At 38.6% G+C, this 22333-nt stretch overlaps 1 protein-coding gene across 1 annotated transcript in view; it reads right to left on the bottom strand.

Moving 5' to 3' along the window:
- Window positions 1-610: 610 nt before the first annotated feature.
- The window catches only part of LOC129417785 (calpain-1 catalytic subunit), a 31518-nt gene continuing 9795 nt past the window's right edge, over window positions 611-22333 (bottom strand). The window contains exons 8-22 of the mRNA XM_055172614.2: window positions 21429-21514; window positions 20686-20757; window positions 20431-20591; window positions 11784-11944; window positions 11549-11560; window positions 11253-11458; window positions 11017-11065; window positions 8205-8285; window positions 6659-6716; window positions 4520-4584; window positions 3980-4048; window positions 3816-3894; window positions 2671-2787; window positions 2144-2196; window positions 611-2051 (exon numbers count right to left, since the gene is read on the bottom strand). Of these exons, the coding sequence (XP_055028589.2) occupies window positions 2025-2051; window positions 2144-2196; window positions 2671-2787; window positions 3816-3894; window positions 3980-4048; window positions 4520-4584; window positions 6659-6716; window positions 8205-8285; window positions 11017-11065; window positions 11253-11458; window positions 11549-11560; window positions 11784-11944; window positions 20431-20591; window positions 20686-20757; window positions 21429-21514 (1296 nt within the window). The 3' untranslated portion in view covers window positions 611-2024. The remainder of the gene's footprint in view (window positions 2052-2143; window positions 2197-2670; window positions 2788-3815; window positions 3895-3979; window positions 4049-4519; window positions 4585-6658; window positions 6717-8204; window positions 8286-11016; window positions 11066-11252; window positions 11459-11548; window positions 11561-11783; window positions 11945-20430; window positions 20592-20685; window positions 20758-21428; window positions 21515-22333) is intronic.

Raw genomic sequence — 22333 nt, 5'->3', positions numbered from 1 at the left:
CCGATAGGCGCATCAATGTAAAGTTTAAATGAGTTGTCGGTGTAAACGTGTTTGCTTTTTTCACTTAGCATTTCGTTAATGTATAGAATGGCAATTAAATTAACTTGTAAACGCTTCTTAAATTTTGTGTCTGTTCATGAGAATATGTGTTTAAAGCTTTCTATTAATTATTATAATTGAAGTATGAAGTGTGCACACTATGCCCCTTTAAGAAAAATGATGCCCTGGTGAACGCGCATTGCGAGGAAAGCTTGTTATTATAACTTTTTAAGTTTTAAATATGAATATTTTCTTACATATTACATTATTTTCACCTTAGAAGGCTTTTATTAGCTCCATTGGTTTACTTCTGTGAAGGATGGATGCACTTTTTTGGGCTTGAAATTCATGGACCCTTTTTTTCCATTATTATAAAGCTTGGAAGAGCCAGGACATTAACTAAAATAACTCTAATATTCCACTTTCTTAAAAAAATCCTGATAATTTACCCCCCCCCATGTCATCCAGAATATTTATGTCTTTTTTTGTTTAGTAAAGAAGATTCCAAAATTTTTCTCAATTTAATAGACTTTATTGGACCTCAACATCAATGTAGTTTAAAATAGCAGTTTCAACACAGCTTTAACAGGCTCTAAACAATCCTAACTGAGGCATAAGGGTCTAACAAATGATTGTCATTTTCGGCAAGAAAAGGTACTTTTAAACAACAACTTCTCATCTTGCAATAGCCATGTGATGTGCCAAAGTGCCAGCATGAACTTGCATATTAAGTAATCACATGACGCATGACTACTGCGAAACTATGGATTCAGGGTTTACAAGGGTGGAGAAAAAGGACTTTTCCAATGTTGTTGTATGTGGAATGATACTAATTAATGTTTTTGTGTCAGTTTATTGTTTAAAAAAGGTCCGCAAGTGTGCATTTTACATATGTAACACGTGACCTTTCGACGTGATTACGTAATACACAATGTCACACTGGCACGTCATGGTCTATTAACTTGAGAGACATACTGCAAGGTTTATGTGTTTATTTTAAGGAAACTTTATGGCGGGTTTACTTTTATGTAAGTGATGGCAAAAATCTTTAAAAAAAGAGGTTAAATTAATAGAAAAGCTTTAGCATGTTACATTTTGTTTAGCAGTCATTGCAAAGAAGCCTCAATTGATACAAAACTATGTAGGTTAGCATTATAGCATTTATTTGTTTCAAAGCTTAAACACAGCAGTTTCAAAGTTCAAAGGAACCTATAATGTAAACTACATAAAAAAATCTAAATCAACACCATTGTGGTGAACACCAGGATGTTTCAGCCTTAAGATATTGATTTTGCAAAATAGCTGCATGCTACAGTACATCTGACTAATAGGAAAATTACAACATTTAAACATGATGTAAAAAGACAAACACCTGAGTACAGATTCACAAATTATACATTAGCAAGTAGAAAAAAAAGAGAAAACTAAAGCAAAACGGCCCAACAACAGTGACCCCTAGTGGTCACCTTAGGAAATGTGGGCAAATATCACTTGAAGCAAACATATGCTGTACAATAGGATAGGACTGGGAAACTCAAATAGAAAATGCAGTCATCTTAACTCTCCATTATGCCAATAAAGTATTTAAGTCTATTAAATTAATTGAATATTTCAGTTGATTTTTTTAATTTTAGTCTGTTTATGAGTGGTTGTTTTTCTTTAGAACGATTGAATTACCACTCGACCCACATGGATAAATATAATGATATCTTTTTAGGGGGGGTTTGGAGCTTGAAAGTTAACATCACTGTTCAGTTATATTGTATTGAAAAATAGCTCATCAGGGGGAGAGTTTCTGGGGGGATTCGGTCATGGGCAAAGGTACCTCCCCACACACCAATAATCAAAACTCACAATTAAGCCCCTTAAAACCACATGTACAGGTACAGTTGACACTTCAACACCAATCAAATTTACATCCATCAGTAACTTCAATGTTTAATCGTCGCATTGCTTCTTGCACTTGATTGCAATCAGACATTCCCTCATGAATACATGGTGAGCCTTATCCACTAAAACAACAAGGATATATAAGAACATTAAAGTATATATTTCTTCATAGCTGGAGATATTAGAGAAAATATATTGTTTACATCAGGATTACCTCACTCTCATCAAAAGTCACCTTTCCTTTATTACAAAGTCTCTGAAATAATTCTAATAACAAAAGAATAACAATATTAGCATTCCAATTAAAGGAAGAGTAAACTTATTAAAATATGAATTATTTATATTAATTTGACCGCTTTTAAAACAGTTGTTTGGTTTTTGTCCTTACAGTGGTTATGAATAAGTCTTCACAAGCTTCAAAAGGAAAAAGTTTTTATGAGAAAATTCCATGAGCAAGTGAATGGGTTCAGAAACTAACAATCAATAATAGTTTTTTGAGCAATTTTTGTTAATGTTAGTTAATGCCAGTACAGTTATCATTGTGTATTTCATGTTCAACCTAATTGGCAAAATATTGTGTTGACCCAAGGGCTGGTGCATGAACAATGAAATTTAAATTGTCCTTTCATCCCTGAGAAGGGTCTGCCACAACCCATTGCCATTTTAATGACAAAACCAAAACAACTGTTACTGATACTGATGGACAAAGGAAGCCACAAGAACGAGTCGAGTCGTACTTACTAGCCATGCAGTCCAAACGTAAAACAAGACATATGAAACCCTCCAAAGAGATCTGTTCTAGTGTACCACCATACCGCACAGCCATGAGATTCAGGATTTCTTCACTTAAATGCATGCCTGGGGGAAAGGGATTGTGACAGTTGGCATAAAAAATGCAGTATGATATTTGGACAACAATATTTAAAACATTAAAATTAGGTAGGTATGTCAAAATTAACATATTTTTAAGGACAAACATATGTGCACACAAAACTCTATAGTGGAGCATTTGTTTATCAGTACCATCAGCTTAAAAGACCCTCTAAACAACTATAGCCCTTTAAAGGCACAGAACCTAAGGATACCACCCCAGAGATAGAATTTTTTTCTGAAAGTGTATAAGTTGCCGAGATTCACCATGCCTATACCAGGAGCCATAAAAAAGCTTCCAAGATCACTGAGGCACTAAAACCCCGAATTTATTTAAGGGTAGTCTTATTACAGATTTTTATGATTGTTTACACACAAAAATGACAAATAACATTCAGTTAGTGAAACCTGACACTCAAGAAGCAAAACTTCAGCCAAAATCTGCTAGCTACAAGCACATTCTAAGCCTCACACTTTTTGCAAAACAATACACACAGTGTATTGCGAAATACTAAACCCACATCTCTACTTTAAACACAATCTAACATGCTGTCATTTCAAGGCACTGCTTTTTCAAAATACCACACCTTCTATGAACCAGTTGATCAAAAACATACTGTAAGCTTTGTGTTTTCCCCCTCATGTGTTGTTTTTGTCTCCACAAACGTTTATATTCTACATCATATTTAGTATATGTTCTGATTTTCAGTGGAAAGCACACATATTGGAAATGCATGGATGTTTTTTACCATGCGGAAAGAAATACTGTAAACATTCAGTATAATCATGTACAGTGTTTACTTTACTCTTACAATATTAATGAAATATACTGTAATCAAATGGTTCAATAAAGAACCCTTAACATCTTTAAGATTCTTTAGATTACAAAATGTATAAATGAAACGCTGAATGATTCTTTGAGGACCAAAAAATGCTTCTTATGGCATCACTGTGGAAAACCTTTTAAGCACCTACTGTAGTGTACCTGTAGTGTACAAGAAATAAAAAGCATTAACCTGTTTTCTCCAATGCTTTATTCAGTTCTTTCAAAGAGAGAACGCCATCTTTAGTGGAATGCATGCTGTAAAAGATATCCTGTAAAAATATTTAAAAAATAGAGTTAAAACAACATTGAAAAAACAATGCCATATTCTAGACTTCAGTTTACTTTTTTTCTCACCTTGTATCTGATAATTCGATTCCACAGATGCATGAATTCTGATCCATTAAGTCTTCCAGTTATAGACGACTATAGCAATTATAGTCAAAGAAATTGTATAAGGATATATTTTATGTGACCCATGGACCACAAAACCAGTGATGAGGGTCTTTTGTTTAATTGATACATCATCTGAAAGCTGAATAAGTAAGCTTTCTATTAATCTATGGTTTGGTATGACACAACAATTTAAAAAAAAAATCGAAATATTGAAAAACAATTGCCTTTAAAATTGTCCAAATGAAGTCCTTAGCATAAAGTGACAAATACATTTTTGATATATTTACAGAAGTAAATTTTAGGCATTAAAAATGTATAATTTTGACCCATACAATGTATTGTTGGCTATCACTACAAATATACCAATGCGACTCATGACTGGTTTTGGGGTCCAGGGTAACATATTTCATAACAATAAGAAAAATACGCTTAACTTGTGGGTAAATCATAATGAAATATTTAATCAGCTAATAAGCAAAAAATAAAAAGAGAAAAGGATACATCTGACATGGCAATCATACTTCTACAAGTATCCAGACCGAATCCTTCTGAAATTTTTGCGTTTCCTATAAAGTATGAATAATAAAATGAATTTTAACATTAGTTACATTTTGCACATGTTTTGTTTTAAACAGGGCCAATAATTATTAAAGGGACACTCCACTTTTTTTAAAATATGCTCATTTTCCAGCTCCCCTAAAGTAAAACATTTGATTTTTACCATTTTGGAATCCATTCAGCCGATCTTCTGGTCTGGCGCTTCCACTTTTAGCATAGCTTAGCATAATTTATTGAATCTGATTAGACCATTAGCATCATGATCGGCTGACTTGATTTCAAAACGGTAAAAATCAAATGTTTAACCTCTTGAAAAGCACCCACACTCTGGCCCATACCATGAAAAGACCTACTTTCACCAAAAAAGCTGTTTTTACTAAACCATTTGTATAAGCAAAACTGTGGTATCATTAGATAGAAGACACTTTGAGCTTCATTTTTCTGGTTTCAAAATTATTTTAAGATAAAAATTAAAAAGTTAGAGAGGCTGAAGTACAATTTTTTTGCATAACATCTTTTTTAATACTAAAAATCTTAATGAGAAATGCAATGATGCTAAAGCCAGAAGTCTAAAGAATTTATATTTCACATTTGAAGTCAATAGGCCCAAAAATGAGGTTCTTGCAAGAGTTTTTGTAAGAGTAGTACCTTTTCTAAGTGCCAGTCAGCCCAAAATAAAAGTCTTTTGTTTCCATGCATACATGTTCGTTCTTATTATTATTTATTCTTATGTAAGCGTATAAAATGCTGTTTCCACACCAGGAAATAAAACGTCACACAAAGATCGTTGGATTCGTTATCTAATTGGCTACACGTTCTGTCTATCAATATTTTCCATGAAGTCATTGGAGGAACGAGCGAGTCAGATGACGTCACGATATTTGACAGCGCTGTTTGGATATTATGTATTATACTCTCGCCTACTTTTACAAACAAGCTTGACCGCTGGTTTTGAACGTGAGTTTTAATCTCATATACAAGTGTTACGATGTAAATAGTCCTCAGATTGTATATTATAATCTATTACAAGACGTGCATGTGAAATCTGATGTAAACAATGGACAATATATATTTCACGGATTATATGCATTTGTGGACAAAAATGGTCATTGGATGTACTTTATTGAGAGTTTTATGGGTTATTCAAACATCTGAAACAGACTGGATTCAATACGCGATCGTTATACCAACACAAAGGTAAGCAGTCCCGTTTATATTTTGCATGTTGTCATCTGGACTTCTGTAACAAAATACTATATTTATGATGCTAGAGCATCTGTATCTCAAAACAGAGACCTTACACTGATGCTAAACCTGTAGACCTTTTAAACTAATAATAGTAATGTTAATATTATTATTGTTTGTAGACAGTAGGCTATATTGTCAGCGGCGTTAAAAAAACGGACGTATTTCTGCCCCCGAACTAGTGCGCGTCGAGAGGTTAACTCTAGGGGAGCTGGAAAATTAGCATATTTTCAAAAAACGTGGTGTGTCCCTTTAATTTACACATTTGGTTGTTTTCTATAACATTCTGGCAATACATATGAAACAAAAGCTATATGATAAATAAAAAGTCCTGTTTTCTTTAATCTGCAAGCAATTCAATAATTATGCAGAAAATAACATGTATATTGCCCTAAAGCAGTGGTTCTCAATCCTGGTCCTAGATGCCCACTGCTCTGCACATTTTGTATGTCTCCCTTTTTTAACACAGCCGATTCAAATCATCAACTCATTAGCAGAGATCTCATTGAATTGAACTGAGTCTGTCAGATAAGAGAAAGATACAAAATGTACAGTGCAGTGGGCCTCCAAGACCAGGATTGAGAACCACTGCCATAAAGGCAAATTACAGTAACTTCAACAATGCCAAAGTTGTCTGCTTCAAAATTGATATTCAAAATTTGCATTACCTTATATTTACATTTATGGATTTGGTAGAGCATATGTGCATATGCATTTATTCATATATTTTAATGGGCCAGGTTTTGAAATGGACTTTACAAATCCCCTATGTGTCCCCCAATTTCATGAAACATCCCCATTCAACAACAACAGTATGAGTGATTTCAAAATACTAACCTCCGAACAAGTTGTTGTGTAGAAGCTGTTGAAGTTGCCCAGCATCAACATCTTTGTACTATTTCCAAGCAAGACATTTGAGGGTTTGTGACAGTTAACATTGATAATGCAAGGTTGTTTTAATTTAAAGGGGCTACATGTAAGTTATTACTTAAAAAAATCTTTAAGATAGAGTTTTCATTTGTATATTTATGAGCCAACCATAATGTAATAGAAAGAATGACACCTTGAGTGTCCTCCACGGTTGTCTCTATCAGCCTGTAGGCTCTTTTGTGTGTGGAGGAGTCGGGTCCGAATTGGCGTGAAATTCAAAATGTGACACCATGCGCGTGCTCGTCTACTTGGGCGTTCCATATAGACGCGTACGTCAGCCATTAGTAAACAGCGGCAATCGCTAGCATGTTTCAAATGGACTCTGTAGACGGAAAGAAGCGACCAACTTCCAGCACAATCCAGACACTCATGGAAACTCCTTATCTATTATCTAAATAAACTCCTTATCTAAAAAATCCTTATCTATGCTGCCAAAATAAAGCATGACCAGCGTCGGGGCAAAGACAAGAGTAAACATCGGATTGGCATTTAAATCTTGGAGAGAGCTCCGGTCAGCGTTGGGTATGAAAACAGATCTTGAGCTGGCTTTCTTTTTACTGCAAAGGTAAGACATAGTTACAGGGCATCTGTAATATATTATTTTATTGTTTTTGTGGTGTAATGCTAACGATAGCATTGTTTTTGTAATGCTAACGATAGCATTGTTTTTGTGGTGTAATGCTAACGATAGCATGTAGCACAGGACCGTTTCAAAAGTTACTTTCTTATATGAATTATCTTTATTCAAGGCACGAGTGCATTAAGATTGTGAGTGTCAGGAGTGTGTTTTACAGTGTCGTGTTACAAAACTTTTAGAAGTAGACTTCTCCCTGCTGAAAAAAACAGCATCAAACCAGCATAGACCAGCATGGGAATTATGCTGGTCTATGCTGGTTTAGCTGGTGGTCACAGCATACCAGCACCAATACACAACATATGCTGGTATGACCAGCATGGGATGCTGGTGCTAATGCTGGTTTAGCTCGTGCTTATGCTAGTTTGGTGCTGGTTTAGCTGATGCTAATGCTGGTGCTGATGCTGGTTTGATGCTGGTTTAGCTGGTGTTCACTAGAAAACCAGCACCAAAACACAACATATGCTGGTCTTGCTGGTATGCTGGTTTTTTCAGCAGGGCTGTTGAAAATATAAAGTAGCACTGCAACATTTTCCTAAAATATGGTCTGTCAAACAATAACCTTACAGTACTGTAACTTTTCTTACATCTGTAAACATGCTGGTGAATCTCAATGACCTGTCTGTGGTTGCTACCGCAACTCTGGTTGTTGTGGTCGTGCTCATACAAGTGTGCCCACCGAGAACGAGCATGAGACTGGCTGCAGTTTCTATATCGGCCACTGGTGTCAGTAACGGTTAGAAATTTCTGAACTTACGGAGAGCCCCTTTAAAATAAAATGTTTTCTTTTGAAAAGGGGACATAAACTTGGATATTTACCTGATCAGAATACTGTCGAAACAGTCCGACATTTTGATTTCTATAGTTTGACTCCTGGTCCACAGGGTCTGTGTAATCACCCTAAACACAAGACAACCACGAGAGGACTGTTTCAATTAACTGCTTTGTCAAAATGCACACATACAGTGAGGAAAATAAGTATTTGAACAGCCTGCTATTTTGCAAGTTCTCCCACTTAGAAATCATAGAGGGGTCTAAAATTGTCATCGTAGGTGCATGTCCACTGTGAGAGACATAATCTAATAAAAAAAGAAATCAAAATGTATGATTTTTTAACTATTTACTTGTATGATACAGCTGCAAATATGTATTTGAACACCTGTCTATCAGCTAGAATTCTGACCCTCAAAGACCTGTTAGTCTGCCTTTAAAATGTCCACCTCCACTCCATTTATTATCCTAAATTAGATGCACCTGTTTGAGGTCGTTAGCTGCATAAAGACACCTGTCCACCCCATACAATCAGTAAGAATCCAACTATTAACATGACCAAGACCAAAGAGCTGTCCAAAGACGCTAGAGATAAAATTGTACACCTCCACAAGGCTGGAAAGGGCTACGGAGAAATTGCCAAGCAGCTTGGTGAAAAAAGGTATGTATTAAATCTTGGAGAGAGCTCCGGTCAGCGCTGTGTAAGAAGCTAAACATGACTGTCAATCTCCCTCGGATTTGGGCTCCATGCAAGATCTCACCTCGTGGGGTCTCAATGATCCTAAGAAAGGTGAGAAATCAGCCCAGAACTACATGGGAGGAGCTTGTCAATGACCTGAAAAGTGCTGGGACCACCGTTTCCAAGGTTGCTGTTGGTAATACACTAAATCATTCATGGCACGGAAAGTTGCCCTGCTTAAACCAGCACATGTCCAGGCCCGTCTTAAGTTTGCCAATGACCATTTGGATGATCCAGAGGAGTCATGGGAGAAAGTCATGTGGTCAGATGAGACCAAAATAGAACTTTTTCTATTTTCAAACACTAAATGTGTTTAGAGGAAGAAGAATGAAGAGTACTGTCCCAAGAACACCATCCCTAGTGTGAAGCATGGGGGTGGTAGCATCATGCTTTGGGGGTGTTTTTCTGCACATGGGACAGGGCGACTGCACTGTATTAAGGAGAGGATGACCGGGGCCATGTATTGTGAGATTTTGGGAAACAACCTCCTTCCCTCAGTTAGAGCATTGAAGATGGGTCGAGGCTGGGTCTTCCAACATGACAATGACCCGAAACACACAGCCAATACAAAAAGTCGTGGCTCTGTAAGAAGCATATCCAGGTTCTGGCGTGGCCTAGCTAGTCTCCAGACCTAAACCCAATATAGAATCTTTGGAGGGAGCTCAAACTCTGTGTTTCTCAGCAACAGGCCAGAAACCTGACTGATCTAGAGAAGATTTATGTGGAGGAGTGGGCCAAAATCCCTCCTGTAGTGTGTGCAAACCTGGTGAAAAACTACAGGAAACGTTTGACCTCTGTAATTGCAAACAAAGGGTACTGTACCAAATATTAACATATCTTGACTGGTTGTAAGACCAGCCTTACACAGGGTCGCTACACCTGGAGGCACAACAAGGTCCTCAAGAGTTTGGCAGCAGCTCTTGAGACCAAGAGGAATACCATCAACGCCTTGCCCCTGAGAAATTATTCCATCACAGCTCCAACCTTCATCCGAGAGGGACAGGAAAAGCCCAACCATCCCCCTATTAAATCAGAAGCTGGACAATTAGCCATGGCCTGGGATTGGAAGATCATAGTCGATATTGGCCAGCAACTAATCTTTCCACCAGAGATTGACAGACAATCAAATCACATTCTGAAACAGCCGAAAGAAGCAGTCAGTGGATATGGACTAAGCTGAAGGCCCCTTGTTGGGCTCAAAAGGCATTAACGTGAAATTCTCCCACCCAATACCCCACTTGCAAATCCAGGTTATGACCCTCCAGGAGGAATGGTGAACAAGATATGCGGTAAGCTTTAGGCTTGACTTATGGAAAAGGACCCCCCTGCCTTGCATAGGCCCATGGGTTGCGCCACTCAAACAACTAGGCAATCTCATGAGTGGAAATGGGACACAAGCTCAGGTTTGATCACCCTATAGCTGGCCACCTTTGTTGAGGGTGTCTAGTGTTGAAAGGCCGAAACACCCCCTGATTCAAAGGAACACTACTGATGATGTGCCCCAATTTACAGCTTTCCCACGACTAAAATACAGCTCTCACGCCACTCTCAACATTAAGGCAAACCTCATGTGCATACCACCTATTGGCACAAAGGACAGTTTACCATCATGTCCTGTGTTTCATAATTCTTTTTGATTTTCTCAGGTGTTCAAATACTTATCTGCAGCTGTATCATACAAATAAATAGTTAATAAATCATACATTGTAATTTCTGGATTTTTTTTAATCTTTCAAGCAGTCCGTGGTCATACCACTGCTTAAAAAAGTTAGGTTGAACTCCTCTCATATTGACAATTACAGACCTGTCTCACTACTTCCATTCATTGCGAAAAACACCTGTGAGAGCTGTTTCTAACCCGGTATCCTTCTTTGTATCTCAGAATGACCTGCTTGATGACAAGCAGTCAGGCTTCAAATGCAATCACTCTACTGAAACAGCACTGTTCGCGGTCACAGAAGCATTACGGCTAGCTAAGGCAGAATACAAATCCTCAGTTCTGATTTTACTATATTTTACTATTTAATCCTTTGTTTAAATTTATTTTAAAGAAAGCTTTGTGTGTTTTTTCAGTTAATTCTACACCATTGGAAGTTGATTGCATATTGATAGTTTCGTTACCTTTGTAAAATCCACAAGAAAATCTTTCTCTGTTCTTTCTGTGTCTTTTCTGAAATAAAAATATACTTTTAACTTGAATGCAATAAAGCATGCAAACATTAATTGCAGGTTTTAACTGAGGCAATGTATGAGTAAGACATAGACTGAATACACAGTGGGGGTATTAAAGCTGTTAGCAAAAATATTTACTTAACTAGCACAAGGTAATTATAGTTTTGAATTACATTACAACTTACTCAGTTTGGATCTCATTTTTGCAGAGAATAGACAGGAAGAATTCAGCATTGTTATTGGGCTTATTAGTGGATGGCACAATGAGATACTGTCCTGGCTCCAGCCTGAAGAACTTCATCACCTGTCTTACATTTTGAAACTCCCCACTTGTTTCCACAGGCTTTCTATTATGGAAAAAGCTTGAACCAAACTTTTCTTCATATCTAATCTAAGGGGGAATGATACAAAACTTCAAGATTAAACAAGTGTGTCGAAAAGGTGTTAATAAACATGTACAATCCTAGTTGGTGCATCTTACCTCTGGGGGAATCTGTGAAAGAAGTAAAAAGATTGTTAGGTTTCAAATGACAAAATGTTTCGTTCTAGTGTTAAATGTTTAGTTATTTAAAAAGAAAAATTATTATGAGAAATGAGAAAAGCAATTTGCATTTGCCACTTAGAGTTTATATTTTGTTTCAAATACAATTAAACTCTCACATTTATAAGTGTGGTTTAAGAGCCACTTGCATTAGATTTGTTCTGTTAATACTGACCTCAAACACACTGAAGCCAATGGCGTGGATTGAAACAGAGCGCCTGTTTCTTTTGTCTGGTTTCTGTATCAGGGATACGAGGACATTGTTGTGGCCATCTTCACTTGTCTTATCCATTTCACCTACTCTCAGCCAAAACTGGGGATTTGTACAGAAAGTGTCTGTATACAATGACATGAAAAAGTGTTAGAAGCAGGGTTAAAACTGTATTCAGAAAAGTACATTACGGCAGGACTGAACAACTCTACTAAGGTATATGCCATCTTAAAGGTACTCTAAGCAAATCTGTGTGACATTACTTTTTGTTGATGTTTGAACTGTTAGCTGCGTAGCTAACTCCCCCTCCCTTTCGTGCTTTCATAAACGCACCAAACCCCCACCCCCAAATCCTTCTTGTCGTTTATTGGCTGGAACACTTTGTTATCGTTTCTGGTAGTAGGTTTGGCCACTTTGTTTTTATTGCAGTTTGTGGAGCCTAGGCGGTCTACTGTCACGGATACACCAGGTCCTTCCACACACATCACTCATTATCCCCGATCACAATCACCGGACTATTGATTTACTGCACCTGTTGTCTCATCATCACCCACTCAATATAAGGCAGTCACAGACACACACTCTTTGTCCGGTCTTGTCTGAGCAAACATTGCTGTGAGCTATTGTGGACTTAACTTGACTTTCTGTTTATTATTCAGATCGATATAATATTCATCTTCTTCTGTGGAACTTCCAGAGCCAGAGTGTGTGTTTGTGTTTCCTGTTTGGACCTTTTACAAGCCACATTATCTGCAATTGATTTATCCTTCAATATCATTCCAATAAACTGTTCCATTCTGCTTTAAAACTGTCTCCGTCATCTTCTGTACATGACAGAAGACCGGACCAACAAATTATATATGACTCTATAAGATCAGGACACATTCCAGAACCTGGTGGACATACTTTGAGCGGAGTTACAACAAACATCTCACGCCAGCATCACAGATTCCGGCTACCATAACCTCAGTCCCTATGGCCAACCCTAATCCGTTCTCTGGTGAGCCACATGAGTGCAAAGTTTTCTCCTCCAGTGTGAACTTATTTTCGAGATGCAACCCACCCATTATCCTACAGATCGCAGCAAGATTGCCTTTGTAATTTCATTACTCACCGGGAAAGTGCTCCGTTGGGCAGTCTCCATCTGGAATCAAAACGGTCCATTCCTTAACTATCGCACTTTCAGTGAGTATTTCCAAGAAGTTTTTAGTTTTCCTGAAGGCGATAGCTCGGTTAGTGATGAACTGTATAACATCAAACAGGGGAAAGCTTCAGCCTTAGATTACTCTCTCCTTTTCCGCACGCTAGCGGCCACTAGCGGCTGGGACGAATGGGCCCTTATAACCACATATCGCAATGGTCTTAATCCAGATCTTCGTTTACAGTTGTCTGCATTTGATGACACCATCGGGCTTGAGCGTTTCATACAGAATGCGATTCGTACGGAAAATCGGATTTTAGCATGCCATCATTCCACTTTTGCACCATGTTGCCCACCAGAGCTGCCCTCTCCAGGACCAGTACCCATGACAATGACGACTGACCCAGGGTCTGTGTTTAAACTGTGCCAGCAAAGGGCATGTCATCACTGAATGCCCCATCCGTCCACCCAGAGCTTTGGTGAGTACAGTCCAACCACATATATACCCCCTTGAGTACAAAGGTTAAATTATCATTTCAAAACTTTGTTATTGCAGTGTCTGCCCTCCTCGACTCTGGGTCAGCCGGGAATTTCATATCTGCCCAGCTCTGCCAGCAACTCAACATCCAGAAAGAACGCATTCCACAAAAACTTAAAGTTCAATCTGTCACTGGAAAACCCTTGAACAGCTCATCAATCCAGCATCACACCCATGAAATCACTCTGACAGTGGGCATCCTGCATCAGGAAAAGATCAAACTGCTGGTCCTGGAGAACTCCACAGCAGACGTGATTTTAGGGAGACCATGATTAATCGAACATCATCCAGAGCTCTCTTGGGACACTGGGGAGGTAAAACGATGGAGTGGTCACTGTTTTCCGCAATGTTTTCCTGAGATGCCAGAACCTTATCATCCTCCTCCAAAATTAAAGGTATGCAGAACTACAATAGAAAGTCCCCAGGATAATATCTCTGTTTCTATTCCTCCAGAGTATAAAGAATATCACGACGTTTTCTGTCCCAAGAGAGCCTCCAAACTACCACCTTATTGGCCATGGGACTGTGTGATTGACCTCCTCCCGGGTGAACCAGTGCCCAATGGTAAAATGTATTCACTCACCATCCCAGAACAGGAAGCAATGGAGAAGTACATCACAGAAGCTTTAGAGCAAGGTTACATTCGACCATCAACCTCTCCTGCTGCTTTACCATTCTTCTTTGTGGCTAAAAAGGATGGAGGACTTCGACCCTGTATTGATTACAAAGGATTAAACACCATCCCCCGAAAATTTCACTATCCTCTTCCCCTCGTCCCAGTGGCATTAGAACAGCTTCACGGTGCAAAGGTATTTACAAAGCTTGATTTACGCAGTGCTTATAATCTTATCCGAATACGTGACGGTGATGAATGGAAAACTATTTGGTGATGCCGTTTGGCCTAGTCAACGCGCCGTCCGTATTCCAGAATTTCATGCACACTATTTTTAGAGATCTGCTCAATCGCTTTGTGATAGTCTACATTGATGATATATTCATCTATTGTGACCGTGTCACCCATGTTCAGCATTTTAAAGAAGTGTTGGAAAGATTACGTCAACACACCTTATTCGTTAAAGCTGAGAAATGTGAATTTCACAAAACCACCATTAAGTTCCTAGGCTACCAAGTTTCCTGTCACAGAGTGAGTATGGACGAGAGGAAGGTCAAGACTATTCAGAACTGGCCCCAACCCATCTCAGTGAAGGAACTTCAAAGATTTATGGGGTTTGCAAATTTTTATTGTAGGTTCATCAACAACTTCAGTGTCATCGCATCTCCACTGACATCAGCAGTAAAAGGTAAACCCAAAAAGTTAATTTGGAATGATGAAGCAGGCACAGCATTTTACACGCTGAAGAAAACTTTCTGCCAGGCACCCATCCTAATTCATCCAAATCCAAATAAACCTTTTACTGTGGAAGTGGATGCTTCCTCTACAGGTGTCGGAGCATATTACTCCTACAAGTTCAGCCCGGCAGAGAAGAACTACGATATCGGAAACCGAGAGTTGCTAGCAATCAAACTGGCCCTGGAGGAGTGGCGCCATTGGCTCGAGGGGGCATGTCATCCATTCACAGTATTAACAGACCTCCAATATCTGCGGGAAGCGAAAAGACTGAATCCCCGACAAGCCAGGTGGGCTCTCTTTTTTACTCGTTTTGATTTCACCATCTCATATCGTCCAGATAACAGGAATTGTAAGGCAGATGCATTGTCAAGATTGTCATCTTCAGAGGAAGACACTGTGCCTCCTGAAAACATCCTACCTACAAAAGTTCTTTATCTGTCCCATTGAATGGAGTGGAGATGATACCATCCACGAGACGGCGAACGCTCCGCCGGGCTGTCCAACTGGATTAACGTATGTACCCTTGCATAAGCGAACACCACTCATTACAAAGTCTCATGTTTCTCCAGGCACTGGTCACTCCGGCATCCAACAAACCCTCTTGCTGCTAAAACATCGCTTCTGTTGGCCCACCATGGCAGAGGACATCACAAGGTTTGTGAGGGGGTGTAAAGAGTGTGCAATGGCCAAGACAAAAACATTTACCACATAGAAAACTCCGTCCTCTACCTGTTCCCCGTAGTCCATGGTCTCATCTCGGAGTAGAATTCGCTACGGATTTGCCCATTTCACAAGGTAACACCTGTATCTTTGTGGTGGTGGATCGAGATTAATACCCATCAAAGCACTACCAACTGCTATGGAAAGTGCAGAACTGTATTATTTCAACACGTATTCAGATATTTTGGCATCCCAGAGGATATTGTTTCAGATCGTGATCCGCAATTTATATCCTGAGTATGGAGATCATTCTTCAAACTTCTGAATGTTACCATTAGTCTGTCATCAGGTTACCACCCTCAAACTAACGGCCAAACAGAACAAACTCACCCCATTCCAGTGCGTGCTCAGTTACCAGCCACCCATGTTCCTGTGTACCGAAGAACCAAGCGAAGTACCATCAGTCCAACACTGGTTCCGAGAGAGCGAGAGGGTCTGGGACTCAGCACACCATCACCTCCAGGCAGCTGTTAGACGTCATCAGCGGCAGGCAGATGCCAAATGTAACCCGACACCCGACTTCAAGGTCAGGGACCAGGTATGGCTATCAACACAAAACATCCGGCTCTGTCTGCCTTGCTGAAAGCTGAGACCCAAATTCATCGGTCCATTTGTCATCATCAAGGAGGTCAATCCGGTAGCCTTTCAGCTCCGTCTCCCCTCACACTACCGGATCCATCCAGTTTCCCATGTTTCCCAGTTTAAACCCTTTCATCCACCTGTCACTTCTTTTGTTTCCCCCACAGAACCTGGTGAAGAAAAAACCCCTCTTGAAGAAGACTCTACCATCTACACCGTCCGACAATTACTGGATTTCAGATGTCGAGGTGGGCAGCTGGAGGACCTGGTGGACTGGGAGGGCTTCGGTTCCGAAAAACGATCTTGGGTACCTCGAGAAGACATCCTCGACCCTGAACTCCTTCAAAACTTTCACCAAACACATCCTGACAAACCTACACCCAGACCTAGAGGTCGCCATCCTCGACGTCGTGGATCACAGCGGTCCTCAGGAGCGGACCCTCAGGGCGGGTACTGTCACGGATACACCAGGTCCGTCCACACACATCACTCATTATCCCCGATCACAATCACCGGACTATTGATTTACTGCACCTGTTGTCTCATCATCACCCACTCAATATAAGGCAGTCACAGACACAAACTCTTTGTCCGGTCTCGTCTAAGCAAACATTACTGTGAGCTATTGTGGACTTAACCTGACTCTCTGTTTATTATTCAGATCGATATAATCTTCATCTTCTTCTGTGGAACTTCCAGAGCCAAAGTGTGTGTCTGTGTTTCCCGTTTGAACCTTCTACAAGCCACATTATCTGCAATTGATTTATCCTTCAGTATCATTCCAATAAACGGTTACATTCTGCTTTAAAACTGTCTCCATCATCTTCTGTACGTGACATCTACAGAGATCGTGTTTTTTTTACTGTTTGATCAGCGGACAGGCAGCAAGCAGATAGTGAGGAGATGTTTGCTGTATGTAACAAAAAATGTTTTTTGGTCTAAAACGCGTGAATTCGTTTAGAGCACCTTTAACAATGTTCAGTAAATATTGTTATCTTTAAATTAGACCTAATTAGACCTTTATGATATAAATGTACCCACAGAAATGTTTAATTGCTAAAGGTTTGTAGCTTTTATAGCTCAGAAGAACTACAGTAAAGGTCTCAGTTATGTTTCCCAGAAAGGGTTTAGTTATAGTATGACATTTAAATAGTTTTTCCAAACAACCCTTACAAAAAACAATATGGTGTGCATCTTGAGACAAAACAATGGCACTGATATATGTTTAGATATAATTCCTAAAACATTGTAGAAGACACACATGAGACAAATCTAAGACACTGAAGGAAAAGACTTAAGGAAAAGTCCTTATTTGAGTAAGAGATACAGTGGAAAAATCGCATGATTTTCTTGTGCCTTTAAGTGTCTTTTGTTTACTACACTCACCAAAATTATAAACGCAACACTTGTCTTTGCCCCCATTTTTCATGAGCTGAATTCTAATCTAAAACGTTTTCTATGTAAACAAAAGGCCTATATCTCTCAAATATTGTTCACAAATCTGTCTTAATCTGTGAAAAGTGAGCACTTTTTTGCCAAGATAATCCATCTACCACAGAAGTGCGCCATATCAAGCTGCTCATTAGACAGCATGATTTTTTAATAGGGGTCTGTTCTACGTATATACGCTTAATACATTCAAGATTAAATGAGACATCCAAGATGTTCAGATCTCGCTTATTATGACCTTGCTTTTCCGGTTCTTTAAACACTCCTGCTGTTGATGATTTGTATGGCTGGATTTAATTATCTGAAATCATTGTGCATTCGTGCACCACATGAAAAAGCAATACATATCGATAGTAGAAACAATGATCAGCAATGTTGTGATTGGCAGGTTGTTACAATGGCCATAGAACACTCCCATTTTTTAACCCCTGCAGTGCGCAAGGTTATTGTGAACTTCTTATATGCTGAATTTGTAAACCCAGCTAAAGCTAATTATTCTACATAAAATCACCCAACATAATGTGAACTATTCTTTGAAAATATAATCTTGATATCTTTAATATACATGTCAAAGTTTGAAATCATGATTGTAATCAAACTTTTCACATCAAAAGATTACCAAGTGCAATCGTTTCTGAGCCATTTATTTTTAAGGACAGTAAAGAAATCCTCTCAGATAACAGTCCTTCAGAGAAACTACCTGCAAGTACCTAAATAAGTTTACTTTAATTGCATTATTCTTATATAACTGATTTCTGACTGCAGCAATAGGCCCAGCAGGAGTCCACATTATCTGAAAGTCCTGCATCTGCTGAGTCTGCACGGAAAAATGTAGTAAAGAAGATAAAGATATGTGGCAATATGTGCAATAAACGTTTTTGGTTATTGGAATTATTTTGTCATAGAAAAGGGACAGGGTAACATCTTTGTAGACAAGTTTTAAATATAGTAGATACAAATTACTAAGCAAACCTTTTATGAATGACACTGTACTTAACTTGACAATCTAAAGACAAAGATAAAATTGGAGATGAGATGATTTAAAGGAAACTTATTTCACACCGAGTAATATTTTTTATTGTAAATCACATCTAGTATTGCTGTTTTTATAAAGGAAATTTTTAATAAATGTGGCCATAAGTGTGTGACATTCGTTTAAGAATAATAATTAAAATACCTGCTCCACAAAAACAAGTTGCACAAGCACCAAAAAAATCCTATATAATTTTTTTAGAACATCGCTAAAAGATTCAATCTAATATTTCTATTACGTGTTGAATTTAAAAAGCCCTTTATATTAATCATGCTTCTTACGCAAAATGAGCTCGTATATGGAGAATACATGACTGCGACAGACTTTCCATATCACCTCCGCTTTCAAAGGTGCAATCTAATCTTGTTTATATGAAATAAGCCTCCCGAGCAGGTTTTAGCTAACGGCCCTGTTACTATGACAGCAACTGTAGGATGAGCTTCGAAAGAACCAAATAATTAAAGATCAAGCCAAATCATAAACGATCAAAACCAGCTAACCGAGTAATCCACGTATGAAGAACGGAGTGTGCCTTAGGCTTGCCACAATAAAAGGCCACTTTAAAATGTGCAGTTTTATTGCATTGGGCGGTCGAGGGAGGGTCCGAAAACCATCAGTCCGTATCTGGTGTGACCACAAGTTGCCTCACTATGCGAAGTTGCTGGATATTGGCAGGAACTGGAACACGCTGTCGTAAACGCAAATCCAGAGCATCCCAAACATGCTTAATGGGTGGCACATGCCGTGAGTATGCTGACCATGCAAGAACTGGGATGTTTTCAGCTTTTAGGAATTGTGTACAGATAATTGCAACATAGGGCTGTGCATTACCATGCTGCAACCTGAGGTGATGGTCATGGATGAATGGCACAACAATGGATCTCATCACTGTATCTCTGTGCTTTCAAAATACTATCCATACAATACACCTGTGTTCGTTGTCCATAACATACATGGGCCACTTGATCCACAACATTGACATCAGCAAACCACTCATCCACACGATGCTGTACACGCTGTCTGCCATCTGCTTGGTACAGTGAAAACCAGGATTCATCTGTGAAGAGAACACCTCTCCATGCAGATGAGCTTCCCTGAGACGGTTTCTGACTGTTTGTGCAGAAATTCTTTGGTTATGCAAACCGATTGTTGCAGCAGCTGTCTGGGTGGCTGGTCTCAGATGATCTTGTAGGTGAAGATGCTGGATGTGGAGGTCCTGCAGGTGTGGTTACACATGGTCTGCAGTTGTGCGGCCGGTTGGATGTACTGCCAAATTCTCTGAAATGCCTTTGGAGACGGCTTATGGTAGAGAAATGAACATTCAATTCACAGGCAACAGCTCTTGTGCACATTCCTGCAGTCAGCATGCCAATTGCACACAAAATTCGCAACATCTGTGCCATTGTGCTATGTAATAAAACTGCACATTTTAGAGTGGGCTTTTTTTGTGGCCAGCCTAAGGCACACCTGTGCAATAATCAGGCTGTCTAATCAGCATCTTGATATGCAACACCTGTAAGGTGAATGGATTATCCCGGCAAAGGAGAAGTGCTTACTTACACAGATTTAGACAGATTTGTGATCAAAATTTGGGAGAAATAGGCGTTTTGTATACATAGAAACAATCTTAGATTTTTGATTTCAGCTCATGAAAAAGTGTTGCGATTATAATTTTGGTCAGTGTATAAATCTTTAACTTTCCCTAGCCCTCAGCTTTATTAACATGAAATGTATAATTAACATCATGTGGCTAACTGATTTTAAACTGATAAATGTTTTCTTTAACTTTTGATTTTGCACCTTTATAATTCATGTAGCCACCAGCTGTACTCCCAGTTACCCAACGGCCTTGGTGGTACTTTGATGTCCAGTGACACTGAGAGGACGTTTCCAGAAAATCAGGACAAGGACAGCAGATATCCATGTTGTCAAAAATTCTTGTAAAATCTTTCATTGACATCCTAAAAAATAACTTTCATAGTAAATCATTGCTAAAATGTAATTCATTATTTAGATGTTAAGAATATCACATTTAAAAACATGGTTCTGGCCTACCAAAACTCTCCATTTTCAGCCAATCGATGTTTTTTCTTGTCCGCCTCACTCACTGTGTTCCACAGAGGTGACCTGAATAAATTATGTACACAAACATCAGAAAAAAATTAACTTCATATTTACTTTGTGGTCATCAAACCTTGAAGTACATCCTAACCAATACCATTTTTTTTTTTTGCTTTACCACATATTTGCTCTCTCTAATATATCTCTAATATCAACCATTTACTACCATTTGTTTAACCACATAAATACTAATTATGTGTGTGTATGGGTGGGGGTGTTATATGTGGTTTACGGGACACGAATACTGTTTAATGACATGTTTACTAAGCAATACTATAAACATGATTTAAGTCTTTAAATATAAAAGAATAATTTTATGACACACAAACAGTAAAAATGGTTGCCATTTGAGTATGCTGAAGGCAAAAGCTGAAAATACATTTTCAGAAATACATTTATGCATATCGGTTTGTTCTTGTTTTTGTTTCACAGCAGTGTCATATTCTGTTGGAGGCCATGTCCTTTCTCCAAGTAAACTCAATCAAATTCTTTGGAAGTACATACAAATGACATCATAAATACTGTATATAAGTAATACTAATTTATGCAATATCCAAATTAATTCAGTTAATTTTTCATTTGATATAATCTGCACAGACAAATTATTAGTAATAGGGAAAAACAGCTTGATTGTTAAGCATTCATAGAAAGTCAGTCTGTAAATTCAATTTACTTACATGTCACCCCAGTCTCCAATCCATTCTGTATCTCCCCATGGATTGAATAGTCTCACCAGCTGAACTAGGTGTCTACCACTCATTACCTGTTAAGTACACATTCAAATCACTGAAAAAAATGATTTATTGAATGTAATCAATTTTTTTAAGGTAAGTGGTTGCAATCAATTTATTTAAGCTACATTTAAACAAAAGTTTTATATATTTTTTACGTTACTAATCTTTTTTGTTTAAATGTAGTTTAAATAAATTGATTGCAACCACTTACCTTAAAAAAATTGATTCAATTCAATTAATCATTTTTTTCAGTGTGTTTTGATTTGGTGTAATAATCACTATGATTTGGTGTACTCTTTTTTTGCACGTGAAGCAATCTTTTGTTAAATAAGGACCATACCAGGTGAAAAGGATCGAAGTAGGATCAAACTATTGTCAAACTAGAAGAAAATAAAAACCCGGATGTATATTTCTTCTTTTTATCCATTTATTCAAAGTTAACTTAAAGGTATAGCATAAGATTTTCCCAAATTTTTGAAAAAAAAACGCCCCTCCACTTTTTAAAAAAAATGCACATGTGCAACATTCTACCTGCTCCCGAGAGGGGACGCCTAATAAACATGTGCACGAGAGAGAGCATGCACAAGCCTCTTCTTTTCACTCTGTTTACAACCCACACAGCAGGAGACTCTATGCGGATACGCGTTCAAGTCACCAAACCAGCGTGACTGTCACATTCGTTTCGGAAGCCGCGATACCTCCACGGCTGACCCGCCACGGAGTCCTTTTGCTGTGTGGGTAGTTGCTGCCGGCATGGCTCATACATTGAGATGTTTACCGTGTCTGCGCGGTTCGTGACTTGTGCCAGGGCTAGCATCGCTAATCATTGCTTACATCAACTTTTACTA

This window comes from Misgurnus anguillicaudatus, unplaced genomic scaffold (genome assembly GCF_027580225.2).
Source record: "Misgurnus anguillicaudatus unplaced genomic scaffold, ASM2758022v2 HiC_scaffold_28, whole genome shotgun sequence".
Classification (NCBI taxonomy): Eukaryota; Metazoa; Chordata; class Actinopteri; order Cypriniformes; family Cobitidae; genus Misgurnus; species Misgurnus anguillicaudatus.
The sequence above is the reverse complement of the archived record's forward strand: the minus strand, read 5'-3'. Positions and strand labels throughout refer to the sequence as shown.